This window comes from Nerophis lumbriciformis, linkage group LG09 (assembly GCF_033978685.3).
Source record: "Nerophis lumbriciformis linkage group LG09, RoL_Nlum_v2.1, whole genome shotgun sequence".
Lineage (NCBI taxonomy): Eukaryota > Metazoa > Chordata > Actinopteri > Syngnathiformes > Syngnathidae > Nerophis > Nerophis lumbriciformis.
This window is the reverse complement of record NC_084556.2, coordinates 11,767,501-11,790,195: the sequence shown is the minus strand read 5'-3', so window position 1 is coordinate 11,790,195 and position 22,695 is coordinate 11,767,501. Positions and strand designations below refer to the sequence as shown.

The following is a 22,695-nucleotide window of genomic DNA, read 5'->3' as shown; positions in this document are numbered from 1 at the left end:
GCTGGCACGGCCACTCTACCAACCGAGTTATACCGCTTATACCGTTGATAGACAGTTGGGATAGCCAATCGATCATAAGTTGTTGACAGTAGCCTATCCAGGTAGCCTGATGTTAACGAGACTGTGATTGGATAGTCACTTGTCATTGTCTAAGTTGCAACTTAGCAGGAAGCAGGAAGTGTTGACCCACAAAGAAGGAGAACAAAACGTTGATTAGGTGGCAGACATATATTTGCAAGGCCAATTTCAAGAAGGATATTTAAAGAAAAACTCCATCTTGTGAGACCATGTCGGCGATGAAATGTGGAAATGCCCGCAATTAACACTCGAATCGACAAGGAGTACCACTGGCTTATACGGCGTCCAATGGGTGCTACAAATTGTGAGTTCAAATATTTTATTTCTTTATATTTTTGCAATTTTAATTTTGACAGTACCACATAAGATATTTTTTAATTGCTGATGCAGGTTTATTGATTTTTAAATGCGCCAGAAAATAACCCGTTTTGTACAATGCCCAGTAGTGCATAAATGTGTTTCTGTATAGTATTTCTCCAACAATGGTCATGTGGTGACATCAACTATGGTATTTTGAGAGGTAATCATTGAAGTCGGACATCACTGAAGGCCGAGGAGGGAAATGCACGGCCTGCCACTGATATATATATATATATATATATATATATATATATATATATATATATATATATATATATATATATATATACACCATTATATTTTGGTTGTATCGTTTTTTTCCATATTAAACCAAAATGGGTTCATTACACGATAAAGGGTTACAGTAAAACTGAACTGCAGTGGAAATAGTATTAATTAAATACATGAAATAACACAAAGTAATCAGGTTGATATAAAATACAACAACAGTCTTTAGGCTTCAGTAGCACTTTTCACATGTCCACCTGGACCTGTGGTGCTGGTGTTTACCACCTGCAGCAGCTCCCTCTAAAAATGTGTCAACATCACCTCTGTAACCCCGTCTCTCTGTTGTGCACCACATTAAAGCATGCTGCATGCACATGTACCTTCTGCTTTCAGTCCACTGACTCAAAGTCTGTCTGTGTTATCAGACCACTGACTCACGGTGCCGCAATCTGCCTAGCTCATGGCCCTCCTATTTTCAGCCGTCCTGACATGAAAATGTCAACATCATTGATGTCTTGGACCAATGAAGGTACACTGTATTTGTGCTATTGAGTGCATGTTTTGGAGTGTTAAAAGTATTCTACCACATATCCACTGTCAGCCTTTATTTTTTTTAAATGTATTTGAATAAATGGTTTTAAACTGCTGATATACATATGTATGTGTGTGTATATATATATATATATATATATATATATATATATATATATATATATATATATATATATATGTATGTGTGGGAAAAAAAAAATCACAAGACTATTTCATCTCTACAGGCCTGTTTCATGAGGGGGGGTACCCTCAATCATCAGGAGAGTCTTGTGATTTTTTTCCCCCACACATACATATATTGCGCTCTACTACGGTATCGAGCACTATTTTTTGGATAACCTTATTAAGACATATATATATATATATATATATATATATATATATATATATATATATATATATATACATATATATATATATTTATATATATATATATACACACATACATATGTATATCAGCAGTTTAAAACCACACATATATATATATATATATATATATATATATATATATATATATATGTATGTGTGGGAAAAAAAAAATCACAAGACTATTTCATCTCTACAGGCCTGTTTCATGAGGGGGGGTACCCTCAATCATCAGGAGATTTTAATGGGAGCATTCGCATACCATGGTTTATATAGGGCACAGAGTGGGTGGGTACAGGCTGGCTTAGGGGCGTGGTCATTGGCTCATGTGTTACCTAGGAGGTGTTTCCGTCTATGGCGGCATGCTGTTACAATTTCGCTGCGCTTGTTGAGGGATGACAGGTCTGGACGGTAAATAATAAACAGTTTCTCTTTCAAGCATATGTTGCATCTTTTATTACCACTATTGTAAGGTGTGCTGGATGCAAGAATTTGCCATGTTATTGAATATTCAACATTATTGTCTTTGAGGTCCCAAATGTGTTTGCTGAGTTCTGTGGTATTTCGCAGGTTTTTGTTCCTGAAAGAAGCCTTGTGATTGTTCCATCTGGTTTTGAATTCTCCCTCGGTTAATCCTACATATGTGTCGGATGTGTTAATGTCCTTGCGTATTACCTTAGATTGGTAGACAACTGATGTTTGTAAGCACCCCCCGTTGAGAGGGCAATCAGGTTTCTTTCGACAGTTACATCCTTTGTTGGTTTTGGAGTTGCTCTGTCCGGGGGCCGACGGCTCATTTGCAATTGTTTTGTTGTGGTTTGAGATGATTTGTCGTATATTGTTCATGCAGCTGTAGCTCAATTTAATGTTGTTCTTGTTGAATACTTTTCTTAGGGTGTTGTCTTTGGGAAAGTGTTTGTCAATCAGATTGAGGAATTTGTGTCCAATGTTAGTTGAGACGTTTTTACTGTATGGGGGGTTGTACCAGATGATGTCGTTTCGTTTTCTGTTCTTTTTTGGCTGGTTTCCTGGCGTGGGTTCATAGGTGAGGGTGAAATTGTATCCGCTTTCATCAAGGGCTTTTTGGTACGGGGGGGTTGCTTGGTCAAATTCAGCTTTGCTAGATGACAGCATCGATAGCCTTTTATTGATTCCGGTAGGAATATATATATATATATATGTATGTGTGGGAAAAAAATCATCAGGAGATGATTGAGGGAACCCCCTCATGAAACAGGCCTGTAGAGATGAAGTAGTCTTGTGATTTTTTTCCCACACATACATATATTGCGCTCTACTACGGTATCAAGCACTATTTTTTGGATAACCTTATTAAGACATATATATATATATATATATATATATATATATATATATATATATATATATATATATATATATATATATATATATATATGTATATATATAGCAACTCAAATTTGTCAAATAGCTTAAATTCAAAGGAAATGCAGTTTGAATTCAAGGTAGTGCAAAATAACAGTGAGCCAGCCAAGCATTGAAAATGTTTATTGAACATTTTAGGACATTTTTATCCACAAACTCTTTAGAACTGTGTTACATGGGAAAATGCACGTTAATGAACATATAACATGTAAATGTGCCAGATGGTAGCCAAAGGCTAATTTCCATCTGCAGTCAGTTGTCCTAAAAACAGTACCGTCATAAGATATAAACAGTACAATAAAATACAGATTCAGATATAAATAAAATGGAGACCTATATAAAACAGTAGGTTGCTGCATGATCTCAGCTCAGGACAGATCAAGAATAAAGTCACCGTAGTAGTTACAGTGCTAAAGTGCTTTAAGTTAAAGTGTTGGTATTATTGCAGATAGCTCTATTGCACAAGTAGTTAGCATTAACGAATGTGTTTACGCCTAGAAAATTGCACAAAAAAAGTTTATATACGTTTTAATCATTACCTGAAAACTGAAAATAATTTTAAAGGACATAAATTCTGCTTCCGCTAGGGATGTAATGATATTAATATTTCATATCACATTTATCGTGAACAATTATTGTTATAATTATTGCACTATTGTTAAAAAGTGCTCAACAAGTACTTATATACATACTAAAATATTTTGTCCAAGTATTTTTTTTAAATAACTAGAATAAATTGACATACTGTTAGAAAACCGTCTTGAGTATTTTATCTGTTTTAATGGCTAAGCGTTTACTGTTTTAGATATTGGTTTGTACTGCCGCTCTTTAGGATTTATTTAATTGAGAAGTGCGTAGCAAATAAAACCTATTATTATCATTGTTTAATATTTCTGACGGATGTTGTACCTAACTTTGTTCAGCGGTCCTTAAACGCACCATAAAACACTTTTGTCTCTTTTCCTCAGAGGAAAGATCGATCACTCTGAGGGACACAAAGAGAGAGCACAGCTTGTTGGTTCATTGTGCACAATTGGATATCTTAGTTGTCCAGACAGCAATGTGTTTATATACGTTTAGATTGGGTTATAAGTTAAGTTAAAGTACCACTGATAGTCACACACACACTAGGTGTGGTGAAATTACTCTCTACATTTGATCCATCCCCTTGTTCCACCCCCTGGGAGGTGAGGGGAGTAGTGAGTAGCAGCGGTGGCCGCGCTCGGGAATAATTTTGGTGATTTAACCCCCAATTCCAACCCTTGATGCTGAGTGCCAAGCAGGGGGGTAATGGGTCCCATTTTTATAGTCTTTGGTATGACTCGGCCGGGGTTTGAACTCACGACCTACCGTCTCAGGGTGGACACTTATGTTGTTTCTTAATCATTAATGACTCTTGTTTTCCTGTTAGCATTTAAGCTAGCGAGCTGGCGCCAGTCAGTCCGTGAGTTTATGAAAGTTCAGTTACCGATCTCTGTTTTTCAATAATGTTAATTTAAAACAGTACTAACCGTCGGGAGTTTTACCGCAGTTTTCATTATTACCCTTTATCGTTACATCCCTAACTCCAGTTAACGTTTGGTCTCAACAAAGACTCTCGTTGAGTTCTATTTCAGATGATTTACTATGAAACACTGTAAAACTAAACATACAGAAATAAATAATTATAATTATAACTAAGTTGAGATACACAATAATTTATCTGTGACATGCTTTTATTTACACAAATGAATTAACTTGAAGCTAATTTACATTGAAAATCCTATATGCGCACGTGAATAGTTAGCATTAGCAATTTTACATGGCGATTTCGAACACCATATACATGTGCAACTAAGATGTACATTATTAAGCTTATACAGCTGCTATATAATAAGCATAAAATACTTTCTAAGGCTTAACAAGCATTCACTATCTTAATAGGAGTGACTACTATAGCAAACATTCCATGACAGCGTGTTTTAAACAGCAATTGTCGCACTGAAGACTTATGATCTACTGAAAAAGGGGCATGAGACCAATTAGTACAATTGCCGCTTTGAAGTAGTCAGTGTACATACTTTGCTATGCAGTACATTGAATACGAGTCAACATACAGCCATTATTTTGTGAATAGCTGGTAACACACGTGGGTAGCAAGATAATGGTGTCCAAGCATTGTTGGTGGTAGCGTCATGTTCTGCATGAATGCTGCTGGCACTGGGGTATAGCTGTGGTTCATTAAGGGGAAAACATGAATCCTAAAACTAACTGAGACATTGGCATGCTACGGCACTGACTTAGTTATATTTTGGGGAAAAGTGCTTATGAGTCTGCATAAAAGGCTTCAATTGAATGAACAAAACACGCTTATTAGCAGCCAAAAGTTAATTTCAACGTCAAATTCCTTCTAGTTCTAAAGAACGAAGCGAGTCACACACCAAAGAAAAAAATAAAGTAGACATATCTGTTTACTCTATTCTCTTCTACTCCTATTCTATTTGGTTTGCTTTTTGGAGCAGATATAAATTAGCCTGCATGGCTGCTTGTGTGTGTGCGTGTGTGTGTTTGTGTCTAACGTGGTCTTGGTTTGAACTTGGGCGGCTGCACGCCATAGCCTGGCTCTGCGCTGCGGGGAAATGTGGGCGTTGTGTCTGCCAGGCCTCTTACACTTGGCTTGTCTACATGCATTACTCTCTCACAACACACACACACACTCTCATGACACACACGCCTCGTCATGCATCGTCATAGATGCACACATGCAATATCCTCCCCGCGCCCCCCACCAGAGTTATTGTGTTTACATGACACACTGATTGATTGTCGTACCCTACATTACAACACATTGTCTACATTCCTGCTGCTGCAGTCTCACAGGATTCTGTTCACTGAGGTGTATTAATGCAACGGCGCAGGACCCCCACATCTCCCCCCCTCCCACCCCCATCACACACACATACACACTCTCTTTCTCTTGACACGAGATGGCGCCCTGGTGCCTCACGTGTGCAATTTTGCGAGTTCATTTCAGATCATAAAGGCACCGTCTTTTCCAGCATCTCCACTCCTTTTATGCAACAATGAAATAACCTCCCATTTGAAACACACTCAAAAAAGGTGCACAGCAGGCGTGAGGTTTTGTTAAATGTGTCAAAAAGGGACTTTAAGTCCATTTGTCACACATAGAAGTAAAGTTCAGGTGCAGCCAAGCTCTCCAGTCGAGTCAATGTGAGCCGGTCACCATTTTTGGAATTGGTGGTGCCTTTTGCCCTTAGAGCACCCCCTGTGTGGAGGGCTGCATGAATGGAGCGGTGGCGGCATGCAGGAGCGAAGAGAGAGAGAGTAGCTAGCCCCCCTTTGGATGACACACTCTCCTCCTCCTCCTTTTTCTCTACGCATGGATCAAGACGGCATCATATGGATGCCCCACAAGAAGTGATCGCCTCCCCCGTGAAATAGAAAACATTAAGAAGGAATAACAGAGGACTGACTTTCCATGGAGTGCGCAGAGCTGCAAGTTGACTGCATTTGGACTAAAAAAATGAAGCAGAACCTGGATTGTTTGCGAGCCAGGATGTCATCCTTCTTCTAAACTATTTTATTGATTACATGGATATTCCCCCCAAGGATTTTCAAACTTCAAGGTAAATCTATACTATTGGAATACACCAAAAAAAGAAGGGCAAAAATGATGACAGAGGATTATAGCCACATGTCATTTTAAAGTGGACACTTTGATGCTTTCAGTCTAATTTTGTCGTCTTTTACTAAATACATGAAAGAAATAATAGGCAGCTGAAGGGTTTCGATCCAGGCACCAATATAGTCAAGTGGAAACGCCTGGAGTACCATTAAAACAAATCAGATAAACGCAGTGCCAAGCTTGTCAATAGCAGCTATTGATGAGGTGCTATATAAGGCTAATGACCGGCCCCAGCAGCTGTACTCGTTGCGGCGCAGCGGCAATGTGGTGCGAAACTTTTCCAGATGCCGAGTCTTTTAAAAGCAGCATTTTGGATGATTAAGACCCGGGACTAGAGTGTCTTGACGAGTGAGATTCTGCAATATGAGCACCAAAAGCCGTGATGATGGCTCAGAGAAGGCGCCAACTTGGGACCCAGATTGCAAGAGGACCGGCGTGGAAACAGCTGACCTTCCTGTCCTGAAATTGACGAGAGGCGCAGCTGCGGCAGGCAGAGGGATGTGATGGGGTGACGGCTCACAACCTCCCCCGACACATCCCTAAAACCCACCCGCCCTACCCCCTTCAATTTTTTCTGATTCAAGCGTAGCCTCAAAACAATGGATCACAATTTCTCAGCGGTGCTAGATGGCAAACTGTTGCTATCAGAGCGCGACTCGTCCAGACGGGTGCTGACGGGATGCTTCCTTTCCCTCCTCATCTTCACTACGCTGCTGGGCAACACGCTGGTGTGCGCCGCCGTCGCCAAGTTCCGTCACCTGAGGTCCAAAGTCACCAACTTCTTTGTCATCTCGCTAGCCATCTCCGACCTCTTGGTGGCCATCTTGGTGATGCCGTGGAAGGCGGCAACGGAAATCATGGGCTTTTGGCCCTTTGGCGCCTTCTGCAACGTGTGGGTAGCGTTCGACATCATGTGCTCCACCGCCTCTATCTTAAACCTGTGTGTGATTAGCGTGGACCGCTACTGGGCCATCTCGAGCCCCTTCCGTTACGAACGCAAGATGACCCCCAAAGTGGCCTGTCTGATGATTAGCGTGGCGTGGACCTTGTCAGTGCTCATCTCCTTCATCCCCGTTCAGCTGAACTGGCACAAAGCTCATACCACCAGTTACGCCGAGCTAAACTTGTCGTACCCTGGCGATCTGCCTCCTGATAACTGTGACTCCCGCCTTAACAGGAGCTACGCCATCTCCTCATCCGTCATCAGCTTCTACATCCCCGTGGCCATAATGATTGTCACGTACACCCGAATCTACCGCATTGCCCAAAAACAGATACGGAGAATATCCGCCCTGGAGCGGGCGGCGGAGAGTGCCAAAAACCGCCACAGCAGCATGGGGAACACATCCAACATAGAGAGCGAGAGCTCGTTCAAAATGTCGTTCAAACGAGAAACCAAAGTCTTAAAGACGCTCTCTGTCATCATGGGGGTGTTTGTGTGCTGCTGGTTGCCCTTCTTCATTCTCAACTGCATGGTTCCTTTATGTGATCCCGACCTACTCAACCACGCCGCTGGTTTCCCGTGCATCAGCCACACCACCTTCGACGTGTTTGTGTGGTTCGGCTGGGCCAACTCCTCGCTCAACCCCATCATCTATGCCTTCAATGCAGACTTCCGCAAGGCCTTTTCCACCCTGCTGGGATGCCACCGCCTCTGCCCGGGCAGCAACACCATCGAGATCCTCAGCATCAACAACGCCAGAGTGTCTCTTTCCAACCCCAACTGTCAGTACCAGCCCAAAGGCCACATCCCGAAAGAGGGCATCAACTCGGCGAGCTGCGTGATTCCTCACAGCATCCTGTGTCAGGAGGAGGAGTTACACAAACTGGACAGAGGAGAACCGGGGGACGACATGCTGGAGGTATGTGTGGAAAACAACTCCTTGGACAAACTGTGCCCGGCCATCTCGGGGAATTTAGACAGCGATACGGACATCACGCTGGAAAAAATCAATCCCATAACACAGAACGGACAGCACAAAGCTGCGTCCTGTTGAGACACTCCACAAACATGCCTCACTGAGACATCGGTACCTTTAGTATTGTCGACGCCAATCTACAAGGAAAAACCTTCTGAATGTTTCCAAGTAAAGGCACTTTATCCTGCTTAAACTAACTGCAAAATGAAATTATGTGGTGTGGAAACTTGTACACATTTGTATTCTGTACAGTAGTCCCAATAGGCTTTTAATGGTATATAGTGCGGAGGACAATGTAGAAAAAAAACATTAGCAAATTGTGTGAGTCGGTACAGGTGTGTGTGTTTCATGGCTGGGGGTTGGGGCGGGGGTGTTGAAAATGGGTAACTGAGTTTAAAATGTTTCAAGTACAGTTTTCATACGGCAGTTTTTAGTAAACATGTCTACAGCTAGTTTGGGGAAGCAGCCATATTTGGTTCATTCCACAAAGCCATCAAGGCTTAATGGAAGTCCTCTAATGTACACCAAAATATGTCAGTTGTGGGATTTACCAGTATTCATCAGCCCCTTTCACACAGCTGTGTAAAATGCACCGACACTGAATGAGGAGAACTCTGTAGTTTTCTGGCTTCTAAAGGCTGTATCAGTGTCATAACAGAGGCAAGATGGTGCCTGTGTGAAAGGGTTGGCACTTATTCTGCCCTGTTGGCCATTGTTGTTACGCATCTAATTATGGCAATATCCTGCTTTGCTAGGTTGTGTTACAGCTATGATTGTGTGAAAGAGGCTAATGAGCGGGCTACCAAGGGTCCATTTTACTGTTGTGTTTATCCCTTGATACCTACTGTTTACTTCCTTTCCAGCCTCTTGTTTACTTTCTTTCATTCCCAAAATATAAGTGGCTTTTGTATTTGTTTTGTCCCCCGCCCCCTCCACTCACTTTACTATTCTGTCTGTTTTTGCACAGTCCTCGATGTAAAATGAATGTAAGTCTAGAGTCAAATAAATAATTCTAAGTAGGAAGCGGGTGCGCTCAACCTTAATGAAAGTGACACTGACTGTCCTTTCGCTAACTTGTAAATACCCGATTTCCTAAATTGCTCACGCCGGGAGCCATGTTACGCCATGCTGTGCCGTGCTGTGCTGTGCTCCGGCGGCCATGTCGGAGGCGTGTAGGGGGATGACAGTCGCCCGCAAGGAAAGGTGTGCTCAATCATGTTGAATTAATAGCTCAAAATATTGCGTTGACTGTTTTAATTGAATACAACGGCCCTATTTGGATTAAAAAAAAAAAAGCATTGTAATATAACAATTCGGGGTTGATAAATCAATACCATATATGTATGAAGACATTCTAAAAAGTCCTCTAATTGGAATCAAACTGGATGTGAGGTGGATAAGAAAAAATTTATTTGGCGCATAAATATATATTTTTATGTATTTTTGAGTCATTAATATGTCGGGTGCCCAAGTATGTTGTTGTGTTAGCTAAACCCATGAGGCACTGTTATTATACTCTTGAGTTTGAACACAGCTAAATGTGCTTCACAAAACACTCGTTGTAACTTGAGGGTTTTTAATGAATTTAATGCATTTTGAATTTTTAGATTGGTTGACAAACAAAGTGACTAATCTTTGGACTTGGCAACTAATCGGCCACACTGCAAGTAAGGCTGCAACTATCGATTATTTAAATAGGAGTAAAAGTAAAATAAATATTTATCCGGTACTGTTAAGGATATTTAGCTGCAATTATTTACCTAAAGGAATAAAAGTGTTGAACATGAACATTCCCGGCGGTCTATCAATTAGAATTTTGTTAAGTGACTCGTCGACAATAACACATCTTTTACGGTTAATTTTAATTATGTCGATTAATCGTTGCAGCCCTATTTGTAAGTCGCTGACCTTTTGTCTGATCATAATATTACATGTATGCTACCATGTCTTCCAAAGCATTTTGGAAGACTACAACCCACAGGGGGCACCACCAATGTTATATACCAGGGGTCGGCAACCCAAAATGTTGAAAGAGCCATATTGGACCAAAAATACAAAAACAAATCTGTCTGGAGCCGCAAAAAATTAAAAGCCATATTACATACAGATAGTGTGTCATGAAATATAAATTGAATTAAGAGGACTTAAAGGAAACTAAATGACCTCAAATATAGCTACAAATGAGGCATAATGATGCAATATGTACATATAGCTAGCCTAAATAGCATGTTAGCATCGATTAGCTTGCAGTCATGCAGTGACCAAATATGTCTGATTAGCACTCCACACAAGTCAATAACATCAACAAAACTCACCTTTCATGCACAACGTTAAAAGTTTGGTGGACAAAATGAGACAGAAAAAGAAGTGGCATAAAACACGTCCTAGAAAGTCGGAGAAAGTTATACATGTAAACAAACTACGGTGAGTTCAAGGACCGCCAAAATGAGTAGGACAAAACGGCGCTCGCCAAATACTCGAATCAGTGAAGCATGTTTAATATAAACAGTGTGCTTTGTAACAATTAGGGATGCGTGTGTCATGTTTGTCCTACAGAAACCATATTAAAACAAAAAATAGATTTTTTTCCCCTCATCTTTTTCCATTTTTCATACATTTTTTAAAAAGCTCCAGAGAGCCACTAGGACGGCGCTAAAGAGCCGCATGCGGCTCTAGAGCCGCGGGTTGCCGACCCCTGTTATATACAGTCGTGAACAAAAGTTAGGATGCGACATTTTGTTTTTCACATTCAAGGTTCAAATGTAGAATACCAATTCTTGTTATGTCCCCTCTCTTACAAATGCTTCTGATTAAAAAAAAAAAATTCCACATATTTACTGATTTACTTACGCCGGAGGTTTTCTAAACATAAGGTGGGCCTCTGACTTTAGAGAAGTTGCTCGACAAAAATAAAAATAACTTTAATGACGTCAAAATTTAGATAATTTTTTTGGTGAGGTCCACAAAATCGGTTTTGGAAGCCGAGGGAGGCTCATTGTGCCACACTTTTGAAAACCTCTGATATATGCTCTGACAGCGCCTCTGGAGGAGCAATGCAGTAGTGTAAAAAGGTCACCGACTGGTTACTAAAATGACCGTTGAGTTTAAGGGACGTAGACTAAAAAAAAAATTGACCATACACAAAACCAATGTTAATTTTGTTTTAAGTTTTTTCCAAACAAGTTAGTTCAGGTCATGTGTTTTCAAACTATTGCACATCAAGGGAAGAGAGAGAGACAGAGCAAGACCATCCAATAGCAAAGCAATTGGTCTTGAACGCCACATTTGATTTTCCCATGCTGGAAAATCCAATGCTGTCTATATGGCGACACGATAACAAAACAAAAAAAAACGGGGTGGCAGCTTTTAGCTCAATATGTGGCTTGGCTTGTGACACAAGCAAGCTCATTGTCCCCCTGTCACGCTGTTGCTCTATTAGTTCAGCAGCCAGTACCCCTGCAGTCAATTTAACTTCATTTCAAACATCCCAATTGATGTTCTTGCATCAAATACCCTTTGAGCTCCACTGTTGGTCTCCCAAAACACAAGAGGAAGTAATAATGTGCTGTGTTGTGCAGCCAGTCAGTCAGGACTGGACAAGGATGCATGGGAACCGCCTCGGAGAAAGTTCAAACCTCCTCCTCTCTCTTTTCTTTTGGCTGATTCTGTCGACTTGATTAGCATTCCAGATGTTAACACGGATTGGATTTATTATTAAACAGACAGGGCCTATTGTTTCCCTTCTGTACTTTTGAATCACGGCACTGAATCAAAGCTCGCTGCAAATATTCCGAGAGGAACTCTTGTTGCTAGGATTTTTTTTAATGTTGTTTTTAAGAAAATTTGTGGAGGAGGAAATATCGTGAGGTGTGGTGGTAAAATGATAACTCAAAAATGGACCACTAATACATATATTAGTGTTGTCAAATTATTATTTAAAAAAAAAAAATCTGAATAATTACACTTTTGAATTTGTATCAGTCCTGATTAATCACAGTAAATTATTTGCTTACACAATTTGAAATATTCTAAAAAAAAGACTCCCAATATTTTAACACAGATGCAATTTTATTGCCAGAATGTCATACACAAACATGTTTTAATGTTTTCCTTTAATGTATGTCTATTATTTGCTCAAAACCTGCTAACAGGTTTTATTTTAAGTCCTGTCAGGATTTATCTTAAAGCAAAATTTGCTAGCGAGCACACCAGTCGGCATAGTCTCACTCATCTTTGCACGGACGCAAAACAACCCACACAAAAGAGTATGTGCACTCAAAAGAATTAGTGTTATAGCCTTAATTATATATATGTATCTATATATAGAGATATACATATATACAGTATATATACAGACCGTATATATATATATACATATATATACACCGCATATATATATATATATATATATATATATATATATATATATATATATATGTGTGTATGTGTAAATAATTTGAAATACATATTTTTTTTAAATACTAGTAATAGGATTTTTTTAATTGATAAAAAATATTTGCGTGAATTCTGCAAATGCATGTTGTTTGTTCAGTATTGATACAATATCAACTTTAATGTTTTTTAATGTGTTCATCTGGTAACAAAAATATATAATCAAACTGGATTTTTGTTCTTCGTTGATTGAATTTGTCTTTTATAAACCAAAATATAAGAATAGTTAACACTTGCTGCATTTGAGACAATTGAAAAAGCTGTCGACAAGGCGCTTATGGCATCTCACCTCAAAGCGTTCTAGTTAGAAGTACATTTGAAAACATGGCTGACAACTGCCTGCTTTCAAGCAAAACACCATGAAACGTTTCCCAGTCTGGAGGTCTGGTACTTATGAATTCCCAGTTCTTTTGAATGCAGCAATATCTATGACAACTCAGTCAATAATGTGACCAATTAAACAATAATTCCTACGTCAAGTGGTCTTCAAGGTTACTTTTCCAAGTTTGGAGGTCCAAAACTTCTCATTTTCCATTTCACTCAAACTCCCTGTGACATCATTACATTTCTTCTCGTCAAGTTTTCTGAAATGCAAGTATTTTCGACACCTCCTAGGCTAGCCGACAGAAGAATAGTGAAGCATGCAACACACCGAGCAAGAGAGTCGGAGGATACAAGAAGGAATGGTAATTGCTAAACTAGCTTGAATGTTAAGTACTGTAGCTAAACAAAATAATAATTGTTGCTTTGTACACTTTAATGTAAGTGTATACGTAACCGTTACAGCTGAGAGTAAGCAGCTGTGAACAAGAAATTAGCAAGTAGATTCTAGAGAAAGAACAATACAACAACTACACAAAGTAACTACAATGAGTGTACAAATACACATCCGAAAACCGGAACGTCGGCACCCAAAAAAGGAGCTTTTGCAACCTGTTAATATATTTTCTAACTTTGGATGTTAAAGAGGCTACCGGTACTTGTACTCTGGCAGTAATGTTTTAACTTGTCACGCACACAAGTATAAATGTTACACAATTAGCATAGCGACACATCTGCCTGCTTTCAGCGCGATTCGTTGTTAAGCAAAACAAACTAAATACCAAACCAATTTTTTAAAATTAGTAGTTGTCGAAAAATGACAGCAGTCGTTAATGGCAGTACTCAGGCCTTTGCTCATCGGAACGCCAAACGATTCCTTCAAAGCAGCACTTCCTTACACTTGAAGTGATCCTAGGTTAAACATTTCAGCAACAGTTCTTTCATTGGGTTTTGTTCTTTTGTAATGTCAGACTACTGCAACCAGGGAAGTCGCCGTATATCAATTTGTGCCAACTTCACAAGTCGAAACTTTAAAAACCAGTGGCATTCCGGTAAGCTTGTCCTCAGTATGGCTCAGTTTCAAGCTTTCTGAAATACAGCAACAGTCTTTTAGTGGGGTTTCGTTTTATTGTAGTGTCAGATTACTGCAACTCAGTAAAGTCACCGTGCATTGCTTTTTCTCGGTATGGCTCTGAAATTTGGGACTACCCAGTTTTCTTGAAGGCTTGTTTGTTTTCATTGTTGTGTGACGTCAGCCCACTGCAACCCAGTAAAGTCAGCATATTGATTTTCCATTAGACACCTTAACATAGACAGATAGTCTTACACTTTTCTTTGACGTGGGTTATCAATTTCTGATTTCCCTGTTTCATCAAATGCAGTAACCGCCCTTTCGTTCCATTATTGTGCGACCACAGACAGGTGCAACCGAGTTAAGACAGTGTAGAACATCCATTTTCCCAACTTCACAAATTAAAACTTTGAAAGGGACAAACGGTAGAAAATGGATGGATGGGTGGACTTCAAGGGTCAGTCTATGATTACACATTTCCTTGTGTAAAGTCAGACATGTCTGACTTGCCAGTTTTCTTAATTTTTTTTGTTTTATTGTTGTGTGACATCAGACCACTGCATCTCAGTACAGTCAAGAGGCATTAACTTCACAAATGTCTGACCAGTTTTCCCGACTGCAGACTGAGTCAAGTCACAGAACGTAGTGATGGTATCGATTTCCGCCAACTTCACAATTAGGAACTTTGATTTTGAGGGGAATTCTGTCACATATTTCTCAGGCATGGGTCCCAAACTCCTCATTTACCCGTTTTCTCGAATGAAGTCAGTCTTTCTGTTGTAGATTTGTTACATCAATTTCTCTCAACCCAAGTAGGAACTATGACTTGCAATGGCACTAAGTCACGATTTTCCGAGTCAATGACTTCCTGGTTTTCAGAATGCGGTACGTTGGACTGCTTTTTGGTGTGTTTTAGTCCCCCCCATGCTTCCTCGTGATCCCTCACCATGCGTACCCTGTGAGTCATCAGTGCGCGTCACTGATGTGAATCGTAAGCGAGCCGACGTCAGCCCACAACGCTCCCCTCTCTTTCATCATTTTCCTGTCCTCCAGTAGTTAGTGACAGAACAATGTCTGACTTTTGACAATTGAAGCAAACACTTCCCGAGCATCCTTTCACTCAGCGATGCAGGAGGGCGGGAAAAGGCATGCCGGGGCGCGCTGAGATTGTCATTGTTGTGATGAACACAAGTGCTTTGTATCTTGAAGAAAAAAAAAACATCCTGTGTAGCAAACTTGGCTTTGTTTTTTTTTCATTGTTTGAATTCAAGATGTGGGAAAGCCATGCAGTGACTATTTATATATTTATTTATTCACCTGTTTCTGGTGTTCTTTCATGAAAGTGATGTCAAAGATTATAATCCTCCTGATTTAGTTTACAGTTTGTACAAATATATACTGTATGTTTGATGTGCCCTTTTCGTGTAAAAATAAACATATGTTGCTACTTTTGTTTTGCATCCGTGCTGTGTAATTAATTTTGGTAGAGGTTGTGAATGTGTGTGAACGTGTGTGTGTGTTCTAGCTTTGACAAGCTTTGAGCTTTGGCTATTGGAAGATCATGTTGTTGCAGTGGATCAATGTGGATTGATTTGAAACTGTGACGCTTTTTTTTTTTGTTCCAACTCCCTGAGCGTGTTGTCCTTACTGTGTGTCTGCCTTGGACGTGCATTTACATAACCTGACAGCCACTTGGCAGCTGACACATCCTCTTCTCCCCCACCCTACACACTCTAATTTTTTACGCTAAATACGGCTGTTGGTCTTATATGTTTTATATTTCATATGTCTTTGCTACGGATAAATGGTGCATAAAGGGTAAACGAAAGACACACTGAGCAACCCCATTGTGTATATTAATCATGTCCATGTGCATGTACTGCACTATAGGTTTTTGCTGCGTCTTAAAACTAATGAGCAACAACAACAATAATTTGTACTTTGAATTGTATGTATGCACCAAAATAGTGCTGGCGTGCCTATTTCTGTTCTCCCCATAGGTATTGAATGGATTGCTCTCCTAACACAAACTGCCCTTAATGTAAAATTGTGCTCAACCGAGTGCATGTTCTCAATCTCAGCGGGGCACAGTGCAGCTAAATTCAAAAGGGATGACTTTTAATAATTAAAATATTGCCTGGATGTAGCAACGCTTTCTGCTTGAAGCGTCGTAGAATAATTGCCTACATCAACACACCTGATGCCAGGTTAACACTAACAACAACAACAGATGAGCAATTGTTTCTCACAGAAAGGCAGTAGTCATGTTCAAATATTCATGTGATGTAGTTAAAGCAGTAATCAAAGGATATAAAATATTAAAAACTACTGCAAAATATTTTTTAAAAGTTCCAAACTTACGGCCCGAGGACCGGATCAGGCCCGCGAACAGGATTTATCCGGCCCGCGGGATGAGTTTGCTAAGTATTAAAATTAACCAGAAATTTTTGAATGAAATGTGTCCACTGGATGTCGCAATAGCAATTCTTTGTATCTTTGTAGATGATGCTACACATGTACAAAATAAACCACATGATGTTAGTACATCAGTCGAGGAAAATGATCAAACTATATAAATAACATCCGGTAATTTTATTTTGATACAATTTTTTTATCTTGATAGATTGAAAATTAACACCAATGAGTTGACTGATGAACATTATCACATCATTTATTCAGAAAATATAAATAATGACAAATAAAAAAAACCCAACAACAGTCGTACATTTGTGCTTGTTCTATTTTTAAACAAAGAAAACAATCTGAGGTTGTCTTTATTTTTAAGTTATAGTGCCGTGATTTTACCCACTTGGGAGTAGATTTTTCTTTATGTGGCCCCCGATATAAAATGAGTTTGACACCCCTGCTATAACCCCTAATGCAATGCATCTGGTTTGTCCAATGTAACTGTTATGTCCATATCAAAGAAATAAAAAGCTTAAAAAAATGATATACACTCAAAGTTTGATATAATGCGGTCCCATATAATGCAACGTACTTTACAATGCAATTGTGCCCTACACCGCAAATCGTCACCCGTTTTTTCCCCACCAGACTCAATCACTTTGTTTTTCACCAAACTATCACATATTTACAAATGTACACAATCTTTATGAAAGTCTACAAAAAGAAGGAATTCAAAATAATAATAATAAAAAAAAAAAATCGACCCAGTAGTGCCCGCCCAATTCTGTGACATGGGGGGCAGAATCCCCCATTCACATCACGTCACGTCAGAATCAGAGTCAGGTTTATTTGGCCAAGTATACTTGCATATACAAGGAATTTGTCTTCGACAGTTGTTAGCTCTCTAAACATATAACAAATAGACAAGTACCGTATTTTCCGCACTATAAGGCGCACCTAAAAACCACAAATTTTCTCAAAAGCTGACAGTGCGCCTTATAATCCGGTGCGCCTTATATATGGGTTAATATTAATATTAATTTTCATAAAGTTTCGGTCTCGCAACTACGGTAAACAGCCGCCATCTTTTTTCCCCGTAGAAGAAGAAGAAGCGCGCGGTGCATGCTGGGATATGTGACGTTTCATTTCCATTTGTGTGTTTATGTAAAGACCCCAAAATGGGTGTGTTGTCTGTCTAATTATAAATAATGCAGACGAGGCGTGTTAACTGAGTTCTCAACGTTTACTCACAGCGTGCTCATAACCACATTCTAACTGCCAGCATACAACAACGCTTCTCAGGGCTACCGCGCATGCTCGTCACTATCGTTGCATGCTGGGTAGTGTAGTTGTTATATTTGCTAGCTCATAACATCACATTAAGAGACACACTTACGCGCTTAATTCAATACTCGCCGTCATTCCGGGTGGATTGACAAAAGACCTCCAGCCGCTAGATATTGGTGTCAACAGGGCATTCGAAGCTAGACTGCTAACTGCGTGGGAACAGTGGATGACAGAAGGCGAACACACGTGACGTTCACCAAGACAGGGAGACAGCGCCAGACGCCATACGCCACTATCTGCCAGTGGATCGTAAATGCCTGGGCAGATATTTCGGTCACAACTGTGGTCCGAGCTTTCCGGAAGGCAGGATTCACAGAACTGCTGGACAACAGCGACACTGACTCCGATTACTTCGACGAGACGGAGCCGGCCATTTTGGATCCCACATTCGCCCAACTTTTCAATTCGGACATCGAAGGAGAAGAATTCGAGGGATTTATGAATGAAGAATAACTTCAGAAAGTGAGCGTTATGTTTATTTTGTGTGTTGTGACATTAACGTTCGAGCAACATTATGTTGCTATTGCTCTGCACTATTTTGAATTTTACTATGTTTGTGATTGCACATTTGCGTACATTTTGGGAGTGAACAGAGTTGTTAGAACGCTGGTTTTTAATATATTATTAAAGTTTGACTGACCTATCTGACTGTTTTTTTGACATTCCTTTAGCGCAGTTAGATGCGGCTTACAACACGGGGCGGCTTATAGGTGGACAAAGTTTTGAAATATGCCGTTCATTGAAGGCGCGGCTTATAACCCAGGGCGCCTTATGGCGCGGAAAATACGGTATATGTTCACTGAGCAAGCAAGTACTCTCGGTGCATACTTTACAGCAAGACATATACTAGTCACCTATCAACAATATATACAAGACTATATAAGATTTTGTGCAAAGTACAAATATATGCATAAGGGAGATATATAGTGACAAAACATGTAGATTGGGGCACTATCCACAAAGCAGGTTTAGGCAGCCGAACTACGCGTATGACTTTTCCGAAAAGAAAAGGGTAAAAAAATAAGGATTTCTATATAACGTGATCTCGGAAATAATGCGATCGGTATTTTATGGACCCCAACGATCGTGTTATATCGAGCTTTGAGTGTATACACATTTTTTTTTGCATTTCTGTTCCAAACACAAAAAATATACATTTTTGTTCTTAAGATCATCTTGGCAAAACATGTTTTCTGATGTATGGCTGTGATACATAACACTATATCTCACAAATAAGTTTAGTGAAAGTAAAAATCCCTCATGCCCAGATCTACACTATATTGCCAAAAGTATTTGGCCACCCATCCAAATGACGCCAATCAGGTGTCCGGCCGCAGGTGTATAAAATCAAGCAAATGTTTCTACAAACATTTGTGAAAGAATGGGCCGCTCTCAGGAACTCAGTGATTTCCAGCGTGGAACTGTCATAGAATGCCACCTGTACAACAAATCCAGTCTTGAAATGTTCTCCCTCGTAAATATTCCAAAGTCAACTGTCTTTATTATAAGAAAATGGAAGAGTTTGGGAACAACAGCAACTCAGCCACGAAGTGGTAGGCCACGTAAACTGACAGAGAGGGGTCAGCGGATGCTGAAGCGCATAGTGCAAAGAGGTCGCCAACTTTCTGCACAGTCAGTTGCTACAGAGCTCCAAACTTCATGTGACCTTCTAATTAGCCCACGTACAGTACGCAGAGAGCTTCATGGAATGGGTTTCCATGGCCGAGCAGCCCTATCTAAGCCATACATCACCAAGTCCAATGCAAAGCGTGGGATGCAGTGGTGTAAAGCACGTCGCCACTGGACTCTGGAGCAGTGGAGACGCGTTCTCTGTCGTGATGAATCACGCTTTTCCATCTGGCAATCTGATGGACAAGTCTGGGTTTGGAGGTTTCCACGAGAAACGATACATTTCGGACTGCATTGTGCCGAGTGTGAAATCTGGTGGAGGAGGAATTTTGGTGTGGGGTTGTTTTTCAGGAGTTTGGCTTGGCCCCTGAGTTCCAGTGAAAGGAACTTTGAATGCTCCAGGATACCAAAACATTTTGGACGATTCCATGCTCCCAACCTTGTGGGAACAGTTTGGAGCGGGCCCCTTTCTCTTCCAACATGACTGTGCACCAGTGCACAAAGCAAGGTCCATAAAGACATGGATGACAGAGTCTGGTGTGGGTGAACTTGACTGGCCTGACCTGAACCCGATAGAACACCTTTAGGATGAATTAGAAGGGAGACTGAAAGCCAGGCCTTCTCGACCAACATCAATGTGTGACCTCACCGATGTGCTTTTGGAAGAATGGTCCAACATTCACTCACTAAATCTGATACCAAGTAGTTACAGGATCATACATTGGTCATAATTTAAGTCCTCATGTGTCCACGGACATATTTCCGGAGTTTATAAACATAATATAAAAAAAATAAAAAAACGTTAAAAAAAAAATTCTTCATCCATCCATTTTCTACCGCTTGTCCCGTTCGGGGTCGCGGGAGGTGCTGGAGCCTATCTCAGCTGCATTCGGGCTGCGATGAGGTGGCGACTTGTCCAGGGTGTACCCCGCCTTCCGCCCGAATGCAGCTGAGATAGGCTCCAGCACACCTCCGCGACCGCGAAAGGGACAAGCGGTAGAAAATGGATGGATGGAAAATAGATTTTGTGATGCTAAAAAATATCGATGTAATCATAGTAGTATCGACTACTATATACGCTCCTGTACTTGATATCATTACCAGTCCAACCACACTCCAGTCTTCATCAACGGCACAGCAGTGGAGATGGTAAGCAGCACCAAGTTCCTGGGGGTGCAGATAACTGACAATCTGACCTGGTCCCTACACACCGGAGCTCTTGTAAAAAGAGCTCAGCAATGCATGTACTTTTTGCGTCGGATGAAAAGACCACAGCTCCCTCCCCCCATTCTACAGAGGCACCATAGAGAGCCTACTAACCAACTGCATCTGTGTCTGGACTGGAGCCTGCTGTGCCTCAGACTGGAAGTCTCTGCAGAGAGTGGTGTGGACGGAGGAAAAGATCATCAGGACTTCTCTTCCTCCTATCCGGGAAATCGCAAAAAGCTGCTGCCTGACCAGGGTTCAGAAAATCTGTAGAGACTCCTCCCACCCCCACCAAGTACTGTTTTCACTGCTGGACTCTAGAAAGAGGTTCTACAGCCTCCGTAGCAGAACCTCCAGGTTCTGTAACAGCTTCTTCCCTTAGGCCATAAGACTCTTGAACGCATCATAATAATCCCCTCAATTCCCCCCCAAAACAGATGAACTCGCTGGAATATAAAGACAATATAACATACATCCATAAAGTTGGATGCATATGCCAAAGTGCAATATATTTATCTGTACAGTAATCTATTTATTTATATCTGCACCTTATTGCTCTTTTATCCTGCACTACAACGAGCTACTGCAACGAAATTTAGTTCTTATCTGTACTGTAAAGTTCAAATTTGAATGACAATAAAAGGAAGTCTAAGTCTAAGTCTAATTCAATAATAGCTAATGTTGGCTGCTCATGTTGTAACATGAGCAGACTCTTTTTCCTGAAGAAGCTTTGATCCTTTAATGTGTGCAGCAAGCTGTTGGAGATATTTTATCAGTCTGTTGTGGCCAGTGCCCTGTACTTTGCAGTGGTTTGTTGGGGCAGCAGCACCAGCAAAAGGGACTCAAACCGGATTGACAAACTGATCCGGAAAGCCGGCTAAACTATTGACAAGCAGTTGGAGGCGTTTGTGTCAGTGAGGGATAGGAGGACACTGGACATACTGCTGGCCATAATGGACAATCTTGCCCACCCACTCCACCAGACAATTGAGGGACAGCGGAGTTCATACTCCAACAGGCTCCTTCAGCTTCCTTCCCACAGTGTTCGATTCAAGAACTCATTCCGCACTCCATTCAGCTGTATAATCACTCGCCATACAGCAATAAATGATATCTGTCTATTACCTGACACCTTCTATGTTAGCTACTTCTCTTTGTTTTTACTGTCTATTTTCTATTTTCTGCTGGATTTACTCTCTATTTTATGCTGCAGCTGTCACATATACTGTAATATTGTACATGGTAATTGTTATATATTGTATATATCAGTGGTTCTCAACCTTTTTTCAGTGATGTACCCCCTGTGAATTTTTTTTAAATTCAAGTACACCCTAATCAGAGCAAAGCAATTTTGGTTGAAAAAAAAAAAGGAGATAAAAAAGTAAAATACAGCACTATGTCATCAGTTTCTGATTTATTAAATTGTATAACAGTGCAAAATATTGCTCATTTGTAGTGGTCTTTCTTGAACTATTTGGAAAAAAAGATATAAAAATAACTAAAAACGTGTTGAAAAATAAACAAGTGATTCAATTATAAATAAAGATTTCTACACATAGAAGTAATCATCAACTTAAAGTGCCCTCTTTGGGGATTGTAATAGAGATCCATCTGGATTCATGAACTTAATTCTAAACATTTCTTCACAAAAAAAGAAATCTTTAACATCA

At 40.3% G+C, this 22,695-nt stretch overlaps 1 protein-coding gene across 1 annotated transcript; it reads left to right on the top strand.

Annotated features, from left to right (window-relative positions):
- The first annotated feature begins 6,321 nt into the window (after positions 1–6,321).
- On the top strand, positions 6,322–12,929 carry drd1b (dopamine receptor D1b). The gene has a single exon (XM_061962570.1). It carries the CDS (start codon positions 7,273–7,275, stop codon positions 8,668–8,670), a length of 1,398 nt encoding a protein of 465 aa, XP_061818554.1. The 5' UTR covers positions 6,322–7,272; the 3' UTR covers positions 8,671–12,929.
- Positions 12,930–22,695: the final 9,766 nt, after the last annotated feature.

Coding starts and splice junctions, on each gene's coding strand:
- drd1b (XM_061962570.1), top strand. CDS start 7,273: ATGGATCACAATTTCTCAGCGGTGCTAGATGGCAAACTGTTGCTATCA.